We start from the raw sequence: 15,754 nt of genomic DNA on the forward strand, positions 1-15,754 counted from the left end.
CATGAGCTATACTAGCATTTCGTCAAAGCATTGGCCTAAATCATAGGACCTCTTACTCTTGGCAACCATACAAGAAATTGTTGCAATTATGGATATGACAATGTTGCCATCCCATACTTAGCCCATAGTATGCATATACATTGCAAACTAGTCTTTGATGAAAGTTATGAAACGTCAAGTGTAGGATCTTAATCCATGCAACCATGGAAGAAATTGTTGCAAATACAACTACAAATGCAATACCATTGCCATCCCATGCAAATATCTTGTGTACTACAGGTGTGAATGCTTTTTAGCATCATATAACTAAGGTTATTGGTATGCAATAATGCTTAGTACCTTTCACGACAAAAGCATGGAAGTTGTTCTCGACCTTATGCATGTCCATTCTCAATGCTCTATGCAAAGTTTCATGGATACGCTATAGCCCTAACTTGTCTTAAAGTTTACAAGCTTCTTATGAAACTTGCTATAATATGTTGCCATAGTGTGCAAGCTATTTATGGATACTAATTTTCAAGAATGGTATACCATAGGATGGCAAGTGCCATAGTGTGCTAGCTATTTGCATAAATGCCCCATTAGTTGAGAATTTTTCGGGGGGGTCTGTGATGTGGGTGCTCTCTCGGTGGGATGCCTCCATTCTTGATGAGGGAGTGATTTTAAGGATGATAAATCCAAAGATGATGAAGCGAACCATGTTCTAAAGATGCTTGTCTGAGGAGCATATAACGTCCCTTTGCTGCAAATCAAGATCAACGCCCATCACTACAGCCTGATTGACTACCTGATCAAGTAGATCAGCATCTATGCACTCACTTTGCCTCCATGGCCATTTGTTATAAGCTTTTAGCGCCCTCCAACCATGCCCATTAGCAACCCCACAGATCAGCCTCGCTTACGAATATACGACAGCGACTAAGTTGAAGGAATTTGGAATTCCTTCCTCACGCCCTGGTGGAGGAGTCACTAGCTACGATTATCACTAGATCTTTTTGGGTTGCGATTTCTCGGGCTCTTAGTGCTCCGGCCGACCAGTTTCTACGTAAGAATCTCGGCAAGGACGTGGTGGGCTGCCGCTCGTCGAACGGCTCATCTTTTACTAGTGATCCTGCCTGCGGTACAATTTCGGTCGATCAGCTGATGTAAAGCAAAAGTCCATCGTGATCGTGCCCTTCTTGCACAGATCATATCGTCACTCGTACAGTTCTCAGCATGAAATCTTGATCCTTTGCACTCTCGTGCCGTACTAATTAGCTGGGATTTGTAGGTTCATTCCTATTTTGGTTCGCCTAAGCTGTTTCAACACGTTATTCGTCTCCCGTAACTCGCTTTGGTCCCCTGTATCGCTTTGCCTGCCCGTCCTTACAGACTCGTTACGGCTTCTGTCCGAAAAGGTCGGCGCCATCTCCCACTTGCATTTACCTTTGCCTTTCATGCAGAGACCACCTTCGTTCCTGTGCATTATTCTTCCATATTGGCTTTTTCCACCGCTTACTTAATGCTGCCATTGCAGGTATGAGGTGATCCGAGACCTTTGCCTTAGCGTGTACCTGCGTTATCAAACTCCGTTGAGCGTAATAAGTACGTAGCGAAGGAATTTCAGAATGTCGAACTCCAGAGAGACTGCGCATGTTGTACTAGGAATTATAGGCAAGCTTTCATTTTCATGAATTCAAACTGTCAGAAATAGCATGCCATCTCTATCTTGCATTTTTCTCAGTTGGAAGTTCTGAAACCTGGAAATCTAATTCTGTGGCATGGTTTCTGGCAGAACAGGCAACATCGCATCTTGTGCTTTCTTCCTATCCTCGGCGTAAGTTGTTTCCGTATGTTGGATACAAAACGATAACTGTATAACAGAATAATCACGAACTTTTAAATTAAACATGGGATATTGGCAGAAAACACGATCGGATTAGTGATGTTTCTCTCTAAGTGTTCTCGTTCAATTTTGCTCAGGCCGACTGTATGCCAAATCATTAAGTCAAAGTCTGCAGGGAGCTTGTCAGGTGACCTATTCGTCTTCAAGCTGTTCAACTGTATACTGTGGACGTTCTATGGGCTTCCCATAATTCATCCGCATAACTTTTGGGTAGTGCTAACCAACGCTTTGGGATCAGTCTTTTCTCTCATGTACATAATGCCGTACCTGTACTATGCTTCACGAAAACAGCGGGTACGTGTTCTGATGCTCTTTTAATGTTGTACAAGCATAGGGTGCCGGACTTGTAATTCTCCTTGGAACTAAGCCTTAATCTAGGGGACACTTATGCAATATCTGAAGCGTAGAGTATTGCAGTGTTTACCTTAATGGAAGTTAGCCTTAGTCTAGATGACATGAATGTCCATCTGAATCAGAAAGAATAGCTCCATAGAGTATTGTTCGCACTTATTTAGACGTCTTAAGCGATGTACAAAGCAAATAAGTACATAACCTAGTATAAACGATCAGCTGCAACTTATAGTCTACATTTTTCTTAATGGCAGGGGAAAGTACTGTGGGAGTTGTCTGTGGTCCTGTCATTGTTTGTGCTTATGGTCGTGCTGCTCCTCCTCCTTGAACACTCCCGTGACCTCAAGATTATGATAGTAGGTATACTGTGTGCTATCATCAGCAGCTTGATGCACCTGACACTCCTGTCGCAGATGGTAAGTATAAAATCGTTGGCTATCAGCTGAAAGCATGTGATTGAAACATTTACACGGTTTGCTTAATCTAGCACAAAAGGTCAATGAGATTGAATGAATCGGAACTAAACTGCTTGTGTTGACTGTTGTATACAGCGAATGGTGCTACAGACGAAGGAAACAAAATATATGCTTCCATATTCTTCGGTGGGTGCGTTTTTGAAGGGTGCTGTCTGGACCGCGTATGGATTAGTAAACTTTGATCTATACATAACGGTTCGTGTTGAAACTTTTCGACGATAATTCGTTAGCGTTATACCTGATGGCTGACTCTTAATGGCCTAAGGACTGAAGTCCATGACTGAATTTTACAGATACCCAATGGGTTCGGGATTGCCATCGGAGGCGTGCAACTCATTTTTTTCGGAATTCTTGTATACATGAGATCTAAGATGCATAGCAACAGCTACATGGTACCGCAGCCACACGAGGAGGGGCTGAAGGAAGCGAACAGTCTGATTCAGGGGCAATCATTGAATGGATGCGGAAATCAAATCGGCCAGACGTTGTGAAGAATTTTTTCATTATAGCATCTTAAGATTTTGACTTACAATCGTACAAGCTTTCAGAGGTTTCCTTGCTTCCCCGCTGAACAATATAACAGGGAACAAGCACGCCCATATAAAATCATGTACAAACAATCACCTATTTCCAAATGCCAATAATATCGTTCATTCCACAGACTCTAAAAGCCAAATAGTAGATTCCAGCACATGCGTGTTTATTTTTTCTTCGATTGAAAATGCTTAGAAACGTGCATTCCAAGATTGTGACATGCACTAAAGGCCACTATAATTTTGGGAAATGTGCAGGGTTTAATAGAATGAAAAAACACGAAGAGTAAATATTTATAAGTTTTTTCCATGTAGTGACAAGCCCAAGGGAGAGGGGTCACTTGATAATGATGTATCATAGCCAATTCCTTAATCTAAGAGGATGATACAAATGGGGGGCCTTATGGGTTGTACGCATAAAGAGGACGAACATAATATTTAACAAATTAATTTAGGCAAATATATGAAGGGTACTTCTCTATGAGTTTTCTAAGAGTAACCATCTTGGGTGATGCCCAATGCCCATTTCTAGTTTTCTAAAACTTGAGTGCATACAATGTGCTTGATGATTTTATTATAGTCTCCTCAAGAATTTCAATGCACTATAGCTAACAAGTGTATGCATTTGTTATTTTCTCTCACGAGTGTTATGCAAATATTATAAAAAGAATACAAAATCTATGGTAATACTTTGTTGGGATTCTATACAAAAATACAAAGTTTGTTGCATAGGAGTCATGTTAAGAAGTTTCATGTCAAGTGACCTTACGTTTCTTGTTTTTTAGTAATCAACTTTTCATTGTCCTACTTTAAAAGGGAAAACATTCTTCTTTCATGATTGTGACAACAAACTTATTCCCTCGTATAGATCCTTATTATGTAGTCGCATTTGCTTCTTGCAAACAAATACCATTGTCTTATGCTCATGCATGGAGTATGTGTAACGTCTTTTCTCTCTATAAATGACATAGATGCGTTACAAGAAAGATGGTAATAGAATTATTGAACTATTTGTAGAAACACTCCTACACAAATAGAATGATAGAAATCATTTCACCATTTGATCATTGGGGGAAGGTAACTAAAATATTACCTATGAAGTGAAGGGGGATGTGGGAAGCTTTCCGACATTGAAGGCAGAAGGCCAAGCAATGGAACATTAGTTCTTAATTTGCTTCCTAAACATGAGTGCAATTATGGAGAAGGAAGAGAAAAATTTGCCTCAAAGTTAGTAGCCTTACTATGTTCTACCATGGTATGACCACATCATCCATCTATCCTCTTTTTAGTTGCCTATATTTGCTTAAGCACTCAAATTTACTTGGTACTCGAACAATTTTATGCACTTAGAATTACATATTACTATACCTAGTTTGCGAAGTCTTGTTCCCGTATTATATCTAGTTGCCATTCCATGAGCCTTATACGGTATACCACATAAAAATCCCCATGAAGATGGTGTAAGGTCCTTGTTGCAATATCTTGGTACACTATTTTGAATGTTGAAGTTGACCTCACTCATGAATTGGCCAAATTGAAGTTGTTGATATGATTCATGCTATATAGTTATATTGGATTAAAAGAGTATCATTTTAAAATAATAATGTATCTTTCATCAATTTGTATTAATTTATTAGTGTTTCTCAAAACATGATAATGTTAACTCAAAGGGTGCATGTGTTTCGTGGCAAAGAACAAGTCATGAGCAAGTTGACTAAAAGCAAACATATCAGTTCTAGTTGAGAAGAAAACAATGGCTAGTAGAGAATGCCAAGAGTTATAAGGCATGGAAATATGTAAAGAACTCATGAGAAGGCTATAGAGTAGTAGAATTCTTGTAGGATAATTGTGCACATAGCAAAGAGTAGTGAAATATGAAGGACTTTACAAGGAAGAGAACCAAAATAGAACTACAAGCCATTGAACTATTAGGATGTCACAATGGATCAAGGGAATCAAATGGATGACCAATTCAGGTTGACAAGAATATGGAAGATGGGAAACAATATTCTTAACTAGAATAAATATGTGTTCAAAAAACTCTGATACTTCATACTTATAGCTTTGCCATGTGTGTGCACACTACTCACACGTAGTAGGCATTACATTAATGAATATTATTCAAAATGTTATGTTTTCAATACAAATTTAGGCACTTTTGAATATGATAACCCTTTAGTCAAACATTTTATGATTTACATCTTTTTTTGTGTAGTAATAAGAAACATTCAAAATTAAGTGACAATTATGAACAACCTTGCGGTAAGAATTCTATAAATATTGTCAATTTGATTCAATATGTGATGGTAAGGAAATAGATGGTATTTAATAATGTTTATATAATTATTAAAAATTTACTATCTAAGAGAGATTATTGATTGTTTGAGATTGTTTATAACATCATATCTAGTACATGTTCATCAAGACTACAAGATATTGGTCAGTTTTTCACACAATTTCTGATAAAAGTTGTGAAGAGATGTTTTTTTTTGTTAAGTAACAACAATATTTGTAACAATATTTGCATTAGTTAAAAACCTATCATCTATACTATGGTTGATATTAAGGTCAGTACTATCACTAGGCCATTGATTTTGTGATTACAAGAAACTTGTGGGAAGAATGGGACCACTTTTAGCCCCATTTTGCGCTACTATAACTCAACATGCTCCACTCTCAACCCCATTTTTCTCCACTATAAGTCAACATACCAAGTATAGTGCTTTTTAGTACCAAAAATGATGGAAATAGAAAGCAAACTATATTACAAGACACATTTTGCATGTAAATAAAAAGTCATTCTCTTGCAATAAAGGAAAATATGTGATGTATTACAAAAGCCCTTGAAGGGGGATACAAAAGGAGACTCTTAAAAAAGGATGCAAAATGTACAATGTACCACATCATAAATGGAAATGCCTATGTAAGGGGAGACCTATCCTCCCCTCCTTTATGGCTTTCCTTGCCCTCGCTAAGAGGATCTCTAATGCTATGCATGTTGCAAAGAATGGGCAAAGCATCGGATCCAAAACCCATAAAGATGTTGCTTGGCCTCCACTGATCCTTTCCTTCTCCCTGTGCTAGAGTACAACATAACTGGGGATGTTACCATCTTCATTATCATCTACAGGAAGAAAGGGAAGAATGTGTGGTATGGTCTCTTAGCATGAAAGTTCTATTTTATTTCCCTTTCCCAATGATAAAGATCATTGTCACTAAGTTTGGAAGTAGTAGGAAGCTAAGAGGTGCATGAAGTTTTATTACCCCCAACTTCAAGTCACAGTGCCTTTGCTAGATATAGAGCCTACTACAAATGAGGAAGATGCATACCCATCTGCAACTTTTGAAGGCCAATAATGCTTTGTGTGTTGGTGACACTTTTATAGTCAACACTGAGGCCAATAATGTTGAGGGTGTAGAATTTTAGCTGCTTAAATGCATTGCAAAAAAAAGGCAATCTGATTAGGACTATCTTGATGATTGGGGAAATATCATAGCGAGGGTTTCTTATGCCATTAAGGGTCTCTTCTACAAACAAATAGATCACTATTCCTTTAAACTCCTCATGACTCAACCACTTGAGTCCACATACTCTCACATCTTGTGAGTTGCATCAAGATACCTATGGAGAGTCTCCCAAAATGAAGGAACCTTTTCTCAATCACTCCAGAGACCTATGAGGTCACATATATAATAGCATGCCCTTTGATATTGACATCTAACTATCTTTTCTTTGAGGAATAGTTGCAATATGAAGTGTTTGGAATTTTTGCAATATGAAGTGTTTTGAGACATTCAAAAGGTAATCTTTGTCAACACATATGCTAACATAAGTATACTATAGCAAGTATGCTAACATTAGTACCCTGACATAAGTATGCTAACAAGTGTGCTAACAAATATGCTACCAAAGTATGCTAACATATATATGCTAACAAGTATGCTAACATCAATATCCTGATATAAGTATGCTAGCATAAGTATGCTAACAAGTGTGCTAACAAGTATGCTAACAAGTATGCTAACATTAGTATCCTAACATAGGTATGGTAACATAAGTATGCTAACAAGTATGCTAACGAGTATGCTAACATAAGTATGGTAACATCAGTATCCTTACAAAAGTATGCTAACATAAGTATGCTAACAAGTGTGCTAACAAGTGTGCTAACAAGTATGCTAACATAAGAATGCTAACAAGTAAGCTAACATAAGTATGTTAACTTAGGTATGCTAACAAGTATGAATTTTTTCCCTGATCTGTTTCTACCTAATGGCATGCTAAGAACATAAATTAAGCTATTAAAAATGTAATCATCGATATGGCCATTGAGGGGTCCCCTTTAAGGGCAAGAGTCATATCGATGTCTATATGGTCCTTGCCCCTAAGGGAGACCCTCAAGGGCCATATTGACACGAAAAGGGGATCCGTCGATGCAAAAAGTGTTGTTACTGATGTGTTATTGCCTTGATGTTTTATATTCAACTCTCCTCTTTAACTCGACATGGATTTTGAGAGAGAAAAAAAGTTTATATGCCAACTCGCATAGTACAATTTATATGTTAACTAGCATAGTTTGTATGTTTCTTCCTTTGTATTTTGTATATTGCAAAGTTGTTTCAGCCTACATCCTTTTTTCCTAGATATTCTGTATCATACTGTGAAGCCTATCGAACTTGTAATGGGCTCACTTTCCTTTTGAAATCACATGGCACCCATTTTTGAATTCTTCACATCGGCTCTTTCTTTAGCAATTCTCCATCACCCCTTGTGCTACATTGTGAATCTCCAATGCCCATTTGCCAAATTTTCATTTCAACTTTGGAAGTTATTGCATTCCTTGATTTAAGTCTAGAGTTTGTTCGACATAAGTATCCAAGTGCAAGTTGGTATTTTTGATAAATTGTGATGTTAGTTATGTATAGAAGCAAAAGCATCCATTTGGTGCTACATTTATGCCTAGCTTGAAAACATTTCGATAGCCTCATCCTGTCCTTTTTGTTAGCCACTATGACTTTGAAATCTTCCACTTCCCAGTTTAGTAAAACTTTGGCATCCTTGTTTACCTTACTTGCCTAGCTTGCATTATACAAGAGGATCCACATAACATTTTTTTGTTTTGCATGCGTGGAAATCAATCCCAATGTCCATCCCAACAAAGTAGAAGTAGCTCCATTGCAATCGCAGATTTAAAAGCTAGGTCCTCTTGAATTCAAAGATTTAGATTAAAATCACAGTTTTACACAAAATGATGGTCAACCAATAAGTGGCTGACTGGCTACCCATTTCCCTATCTAGCATAGCACAATTTATATGCTAAGTGGCATAGTGTATGACAACTAATGTGGAACAAATCCAAGATAATCAAAAATATAATCCAAGAACAAATGCAAGATAATCCAGGGACAAATTCAAAGTGATCCAAGATCAAATGACAGATAATACATGTAGAAATGCCAGTTTTTTGCTTGAAAGATAATACAAAATGGTACACATAATAATCTTATGTTTGTAGATTGTAGGTTTTGTACAACACATACGCCACAATTAAAACATGACCTTATATGGCATCCTCTTGTTCTGCTGCAGCATTTTCTATTCCGTTGCATCCTTTTCCTTCATCTTAACGATGAATGTACCAAATGGGAGAAAACTCAACAATGAATGTGATGTTGATATATTGCCAAAGAATTAAGAGGATCTTCATGATCACATGTTAAATCCTACAAAAGTGGACCATGAGGCATGTCTAATTGGTGATGATACAAGTGTTCTCAATGTGTATGAGGAAAATGATGGAGACGGGGAGAAGTGAGATCTTATGAGCCATGTGAGCAAGCTTGTGTCTTTGAATAAGATGGAGTTTTCCCTTTTCCATTTAATTGTATTGCAAATTTTATATGTGAAGATGAAGTTCAAGGCCACATTGATGTTCCAATATCCATGGTCATTATCAAGGAAGAAGACAATATTGTGGATGATGACCAAGAACTAGAGAGTGAGAAACATATAGAAGAGAAGAGGTGTTATAGTTTCCTATCCAAAAAGAACACAATATGGGTACAAGATAGATGTTGAGCATGATGTTGCATCCAATAGTGTATATGAAGCTAAGATTGAGTCAACAGACTTTAAAGTTGAGACTCTATCAAATGATAAAGGTGCACAGGAGAGTGAACAAGTGTCTACCATTCCAAGTTATGATGAAGGGCAAAAACAAGAGCAAGATATGTGTGAAGTTGCTATTTTGAGACTGTTGAGGAAAAAATAGGAAGGAACGTGATCAAGGAAGAATAGGATACAAGGAAGTGAAAAACCTTCATGCAAGAGGAGATGGAAGGCATATTGCCCTCATGGAACTGGCCATATGTAGATGCACATGTCAAGATAGAGTGGTATGAACTGATTGACAAGATGATGAAGTTCTACTACTTGGAGTTCAAGATCATCTTATGCATGAGGATTTGCATGATATCTTGCATAGGTGGCTTTTTGAGGAGAGAAAGGGGATGAGCAATGATGAACCATTATGGTAACAGTCAAATGTTTCCCCAGAAGTAGGTGTAGCATGGCAAGAATCTCTCCAGGAAGATATAAATATCCAAGCTCAGCTTTTACAAAGAGGGGTGCAACATAAGCTGGATATTAGCTAGTCCTTTGAGCAAGAGGAGATGACACTAATTCAACTATTTGAAAAACCGAGGATTCACCCCACGTTTACAAAGAGGGGTGCAACATAAGTTGCATTAGTGGTCCTTTGAGAACAATGAGGGGATGCAAATTCAACCATTTGAAAAACCCAGGATGTGTTTGACCAAGCTAAAGCATCCAACCAAAAAGCAATGTTTTGCTGAGCATATGCATGCTCTTGTAGTTGTAAAATATGATGGGCCTATTTTCAGAGCCCGAGAAATCATTGTATATGTTCTATATCTTGCACATAAGAACACCAATAGGTAGTTGGGATTAGCACTATAGTCTACTAAGCACAAATCTAGGTAAGGTAGATTAGCTACATGTGGTCCTATGGTTTGCTTGGAGACATCTTTAGAAAAACTAAAAAAGCAAGGGTTGCATGGGTGCATCTCAGCTAAAATAGATCAAAGGTTGCTTTTCACATAAAGCGCTGCCTTTAGAGGGACTTGTCATGCCCAAAAGATTTGGAGGTTGTGTTATCGATGGTCAAGTGGATTTGGGAGGATAGAGGGATGTTTCTTGGATGAGATCCTGGCACAAGAGAGCTATGGGATCTACTTTATAGATGTAGACTTCATAAATAGGCCGAGTGGTGTAAATACTATATCTAGAGCTACACATAGAATCTTGGTGTGCCTTTTGAAGCAAAGTTATGGAGAAAATTGAGAACTACAATTTTTGTTTTTACAATGCATCAATCCAACAAAAGTTATCACAAGGAGTGGTAGGTGGTTAAGAGATATGGTACCAATTTTTGGCTCTAGTTTCCAGATGTTGTGGATTTGTGCACACATTCGAGAATAGAGCTCAAGCTACGTTGTGGTGTAAAGTTTCTTGTGATTGTGATGAGTCTAGTGTTGGGATTTTAAAGTTTTTGGGAAGGAGCATTTTAGTGCTGCCAAGAGCTTTCTATAGGTTGTTCAAGCTACTAGCTTGCAAGTTTATTTGGTGGGTTCAAGCCAAAGATTCCATGTGTTGAGAAGCAGATGCTTTGAAAGTTTTGTAAAGAGTTGAGGGAGTGAGTTGTGGAGAAATGATGGAAATTTGATTTTCTGGATTGATAGGTGTATAGAAGACATGTTCAATGGTTCCGTGGGCCCAATTGTTTAGTTTGAGTAGGAGAGAGCTTCCTATCTAATCCTGTGGGGGTTTCCTACAAGTTTTGTGGTTTTATTGGTGTTGTGTGATTTGATGAGTAGATTTCCTTCTTTATTTAGAGTTTTTGTACCTTGTGGTTTATGAGGAGTTGATCTATGTAGATTCTCAAGTTTTATATGAAACCTGGCATATCTTAGTTTCCTTGTTGCTCTACCCATCTTATCAATGGCCAGCAAAGAGAAGAGATGTCCTCATGTGACCCTATCCTCAGATTAGCTTCACCTCTTGTTTTGGTAGATGATCCTTGTATTCCCATCAATTTGGATGACCATGTCTTGAATATTTACCTCCATTTCTAATGTCGACATTAGAAAATTTTGCACTATGCTTCGTGACCAACAATGCTCAATGCCATCTCTGACACTCCAAAGAATGTCCTCTCGAGCCCAAACTTTCAAACTTTTGACCAAATCAAAAATTTTGCCAGTGCCCATTGTTCTAGGATTCTCCTAATGCTTCATTAGTTTTTGAATTCCAACTTCCCATTTTCCCTCTTCAATTTAGGGCTCTGATGAAATTAGGCAAGCACGGTTTTCTTCTATCCATTGATGCAAGGGTGATTGGCTGATGCTCAAATTTCACTCTTCTTTAGTTGTGTAGTGATGAATGCATAAATTTTCCTCGTGCAGTCAATGCACATGTTTAATTGGTTTAGAGTTGCCACTAAATCCAAACAACATTATGGAGCTGAATGTAAATCCAACGATGTATTTCCAATATGGCAATGCATCTGGGAGACGGGGTGCTTGAAGATAGTTTTCTCTGTTGGAGGCTAGGGTGCCAGAGTTGAGCGTACCATAGAGAGGTCAAGGTCCTTTTGAGGGGGGGGGGAAGTGTAGGCACACAGCCGTTGCCAATGAGGGTACTAACTAGGTAATCCTTTAGTGGCTCTAGTTGTTCTGTGTTGGGGGGGTCTTCCACTTTTCTTTCGCGGCTACAATTAGAATCCGGGCTTGCTCCATGGTCGCAACCTATTTTCTAGAATAATCCATTGCTTTCTTTAGAAAATCTTGCACCTGTTTAGATAGTTGTTCCATGATCTGAAGATTGTATCCATGTCCCTGGGAACATCATCAAAAGTGAGAAGAAAGCATTGGTAGAAATTGTTTCATTAGGAAAAACCTTGGCACATCTTTGAATCAAGATGCACCAGAACACATCAATTTGAATAGAGTTCCAATGGGTTGGGGCCCTAATCGGCTGGTCTCCCATTAAAATGTAGGAAAAATTTAAGGGGAAAATACTATTTGCCTTTGCACTAGATCCCATATAGTTTTGGAAAAAGGACAATTGAGGAAGAGATAGGGAGTGTCCTCCTATGCTCTGTAGCATCGTTTACACCAAACATCTCCTTGGCCAATTCTCCTCGCTCTACTAGCCGTCCACACTGCTTTGTACACTAATATGGGATGCTCCTATCCTATAGTTTCTTAAACCTTTGTTCCCATCTCTGTTCTGTATCTTGTCAGTGCCACTTTTGGTTAGGTTGATCTATCATGGTCTACACATCCACAAAGACTGGGATCGGGAAGAGATTATATTGCCCTGTCCATCTAAATTCTTGTAGAGAGAGTTGAAGTCTACCACCATGGGAGATTGTCTCTATTTCCAGAGGTCCTTTCTTTCCTGGAGCAAGAGTAGATCAAACCCGTTCAATCTAGTAGATCTTTCTTGGAGTGCCCCATCTTTGATCCACTGGCCCTACCTATGATTCCTGATGTTGTTGCCTCCTTTTCATTGAGCCTTATTGCACCTTTGCGTGCAATGTCTGAGAGCAGCAGGCTGTCAATCAACTGGATGGAGAACTAAATAAATCTGTGACTGCAAAAAGTTCCCATCTTCCTAGTGGAATCTTTCTAGGTTAAGAATGGTTTCAAAGATTCCCAAGCCTTCCACATGCCCTTCCAAAGTTTGGACCCTTTAGCCATGCATGGTTCTTTATTGAAGAGAGCTGCACCTAATGGGAGGTTATTCCAGTGTTTGCATCTTGTTATCTTTACATGGGAGATATTTTTTATGATCAGTGAGGCCCAAGCTGATCTTGGGGTCAGAAAGGATTTCAAGATCCATTGCACCGTAAATCTTGCCATAGATTTTTCTACATCTACAATGCCTAGCCTTCTATCCACCCTTGGGAGGGTACAGGACTTGCCATCTAACTTTGGACATCTTTCTTTGACCAAATTCCTGACCCCCAAGGAAGCTTTGGAAAAGATTGTTTACCTAGTCAAAGCCCTTCTTTAAAGGGAACCAGTAGGATATACGATAGATAAGAGAAGGATAGATATAGTGGTTAAGAACAAACTTTCTTCTAGCAAGAGAGGGTTGAAGTCCCTACCATCTTTTCACTTTTGTCATGATTCTATCTAGAACCCACTCCCATCTATCTTTATTTGAGCACTTGAGTCCCATACGTATTCCAAGCAGTTTGAAGATTTCTCCTTCTTTTAAAAGCTTGCACCCTTTATTAATCAAGATATTCGGGGGGGCTCCTAGTTCCCAAGATACCTATTTTTTTGTGGTTAATTTTGGAGCCTGAGGCACTGCAAAAAAATATCAAGCACTGTACTCAATATCCAACTGATTGTTCATCGTTCTATGGGGTGAGGTTGGTGTCATCTACGAATTGCTAGTAGACAATCAGACCTCCTCCTTCTACCACTCCTATCGTTCCCCTATCCACTTCATCTTGAGTGAGCCATCCCGGGAGAGACTACCGCAATGGAAAAGTAGAGGAGCTAGGGCATCCTGGTCTAATTGATCTCTTGAGTGCAAAGAATTGTGAAATTCTACCTTTTATTTTGACCTTTGCTTGAGCTTGAAGAAGTAGGATATTGACAAATTTTACAAAGTTGGTCCCAATCCCCATATCCTGGAGGGAAGATAAAATGAAACCCCACTCCATTTTGTCGTAAGATTTGTCAAAATCAACCTTGAGAAAACAGATCTCTTGGTGGGTTTCCTCTGTGTGTTCTAATCGCTCCCCCAGTGTATGAATTCCCTCTAGAATGTGTCTGCCTTTAATGAATCCCTTTTGGTCTTCTTGGATCCAGTTCTGCATCTTGTCCCTGAGTCTTAGTGCCATCGCCTTTGTGAAGATTTTGTAGCTACTGTGTAACATTATTAGGGGGCGCCAGTTCTTTAGCTCCATGTTAGGCCCATCATTTAGATTAGCTTGATCATTCTAGTGTTTATTATTGAGTCCAAAAAGCATTTATCCATGGATTCTTCCTAAAGGTTTAGGAAAAAAGGGTCAACCATGTTCCAAAAGATTTGGTGAAATTCAATTGGGAGTCCATCTTCTCCTGGGGGTTTTCCATTTGCTATTTGATCAACTGCACTCTTCAACACTTGTATAGTCAAATCTCTATCTAAAAATAGGGCATCAAAGCTTGCTACAATTTTCTTCCTAGCCCTATGATAGAGCGCTCTGTTCCTCACTTTCTCTACTATGATCACTTCAAGTTCCCATCGAAGGCTCTGAAAATGGGAGGCTATGGTTGTCAAAATCTCTCTCGAATCCTCGATCACTTGGTCACCCTAAACTATGCAATCCAAAGTTTCTTGAGCGTGTTTTTCCCTAAGAATTTGGAACATATCCTCATTAGCTCTATCTCCCTTACCAACCCACCAATCCCTTGTATAAATCCTTATCTAGGATGCTTTTATTGTAGCTTCTACCCAAAGCGCTTCTCTGCACCGTTTAAGTTGTGGCTAGGTCTACTCTCTTTTTAATTGCTTGGAGGAAGATCTTGTTCCTTTTCATTGCCCTAATCCATTTATCCGTAGGGCTAGCTGATCCTCAGAAACCATTATGCCAAATGTTAGTTACTTTGTTCTTGACATAGGGGAGTTGGAAAAAGAAAAGATTGGCTTTGAGCCAGGATTTGGCTCTTTCTCCTTCTCCTTTGTCTAGGCTGGTCAAAATTGGCTTGTGGTTTATCAATTCTGGCATTCTTATGGCAGTGCCCTACTTGGTTGTTAGTCTAAGTAAAAGAAGTGTCCTTTGACACGTCTACCAATTTAGCTACTTCCTTTAGTGCATTCCAAGGGGCAAGCTCTCTACCTTTGATGACATTCTCCAGACCTTGCCACCTATCTCTCCTCGATTCCACCACATTGAAATCTCTAGGAGGGTTAGATTTGTATGCATCACATTATCATCCCATAAGAGCATTCTGCAAGCTGAATTGGGAGCATAGACTAAGTAAATCTGGTAGGACAAATTGCCATGGTTGAACTTGATCCCAATTCCATTGGCCCCAAAAGATGGTTGAGCTCTCCCTATGAATTGTATCCATTGGCTCTGGTGGGATAATATTTGATGAAATGTCCTCTCATACCACATAGGAAGCACAAATTCGGACTATTTTTATAGAAAACTTTTTGGTAAAACTCTCTTCCATCCCCAACGGCGAGGTCCATTAGGACACAGGCCTAGGGACTTCTTGGGCTAATGAATCTTTCTGTTTTGAGGCCAAGGAAATGGAAATCCAGAGAGAGGTAGATGTGGGAATTCCACCCAGATAGGAGCTTTGGAAGGGGAAGGCAAATCAGGGCTAAAGTAAGGTTCCCAAAGTTACATTGACAACGACTAGTTTCTAATGGTCCAAGTGCCATTCTAAACGACCTCTGTAGCCATCTTAGGATTTTT

At 38.9% G+C, this 15,754-nt stretch overlaps 1 protein-coding gene across 2 annotated transcripts; it reads left to right on the forward strand.

Annotated features, from left to right (window-relative positions):
- Positions 1 to 1,261: 1,261 nt before the first annotated feature.
- On the forward strand, positions 1,262 to 3,612 carry LOC147890884 (bidirectional sugar transporter SWEET6b-like). 2 transcript variants are annotated; one of them, XM_087389791.1, is made up of 8 exons: positions 1,262 to 1,397; positions 1,517 to 1,658; positions 1,785 to 1,816; positions 1,963 to 2,012; positions 2,124 to 2,179; positions 2,491 to 2,652; positions 2,788 to 2,907; positions 3,006 to 3,612. In XM_087389791.1, exons 2-8 carry the CDS (start codon positions 1,608 to 1,610, stop codon positions 3,201 to 3,203), a joined length of 669 nt encoding a protein of 222 aa, XP_087245917.1. In that variant the 5' UTR covers positions 1,262 to 1,397; positions 1,517 to 1,607; the 3' UTR covers positions 3,204 to 3,612. The 2 variants fall into 2 exon arrangements, with proteins under 2 accessions (XP_087245917.1, XP_087245915.1); XM_087389789.1 differs by having other exon boundaries at positions 1,963 to 2,179; positions 3,006 to 3,604.
- Positions 3,613 to 15,754: the final 12,142 nt, after the last annotated feature.

The sequence above is a fragment of the Dipteris shenzhenensis genome, chromosome 18 (genome assembly GCF_047967505.1).
Source record: "Dipteris shenzhenensis isolate YYH24624 ecotype China chromosome 18, Dip_SZ_1.0, whole genome shotgun sequence".
NCBI classification, from domain to species: domain Eukaryota; kingdom Viridiplantae; phylum Streptophyta; class Polypodiopsida; order Gleicheniales; family Dipteridaceae; genus Dipteris; species Dipteris shenzhenensis.

Excerpts from the sequence above, each read along its gene's own strand:
- LOC147890884 (XM_087389789.1), top strand. The coding sequence starts at position 1,608 with ATGTCGAACTCCAGAGAGACTGCGCATGTTGTACTAGGAATTATAGGC. Across the intron at positions 2,180-2,490 it reads ATGCTTCACGAAAACAGCGG|GGGAAAGTACTGTGGGAGTT; the intron begins GTACGTGTTCTG and ends TCTTAATGGCAG. Across the intron at positions 2,908-3,005 it reads ACTTTGATCTATACATAACG|ATACCCAATGGGTTCGGGAT; the intron begins GTTCGTGTTGAA and ends TGAATTTTACAG.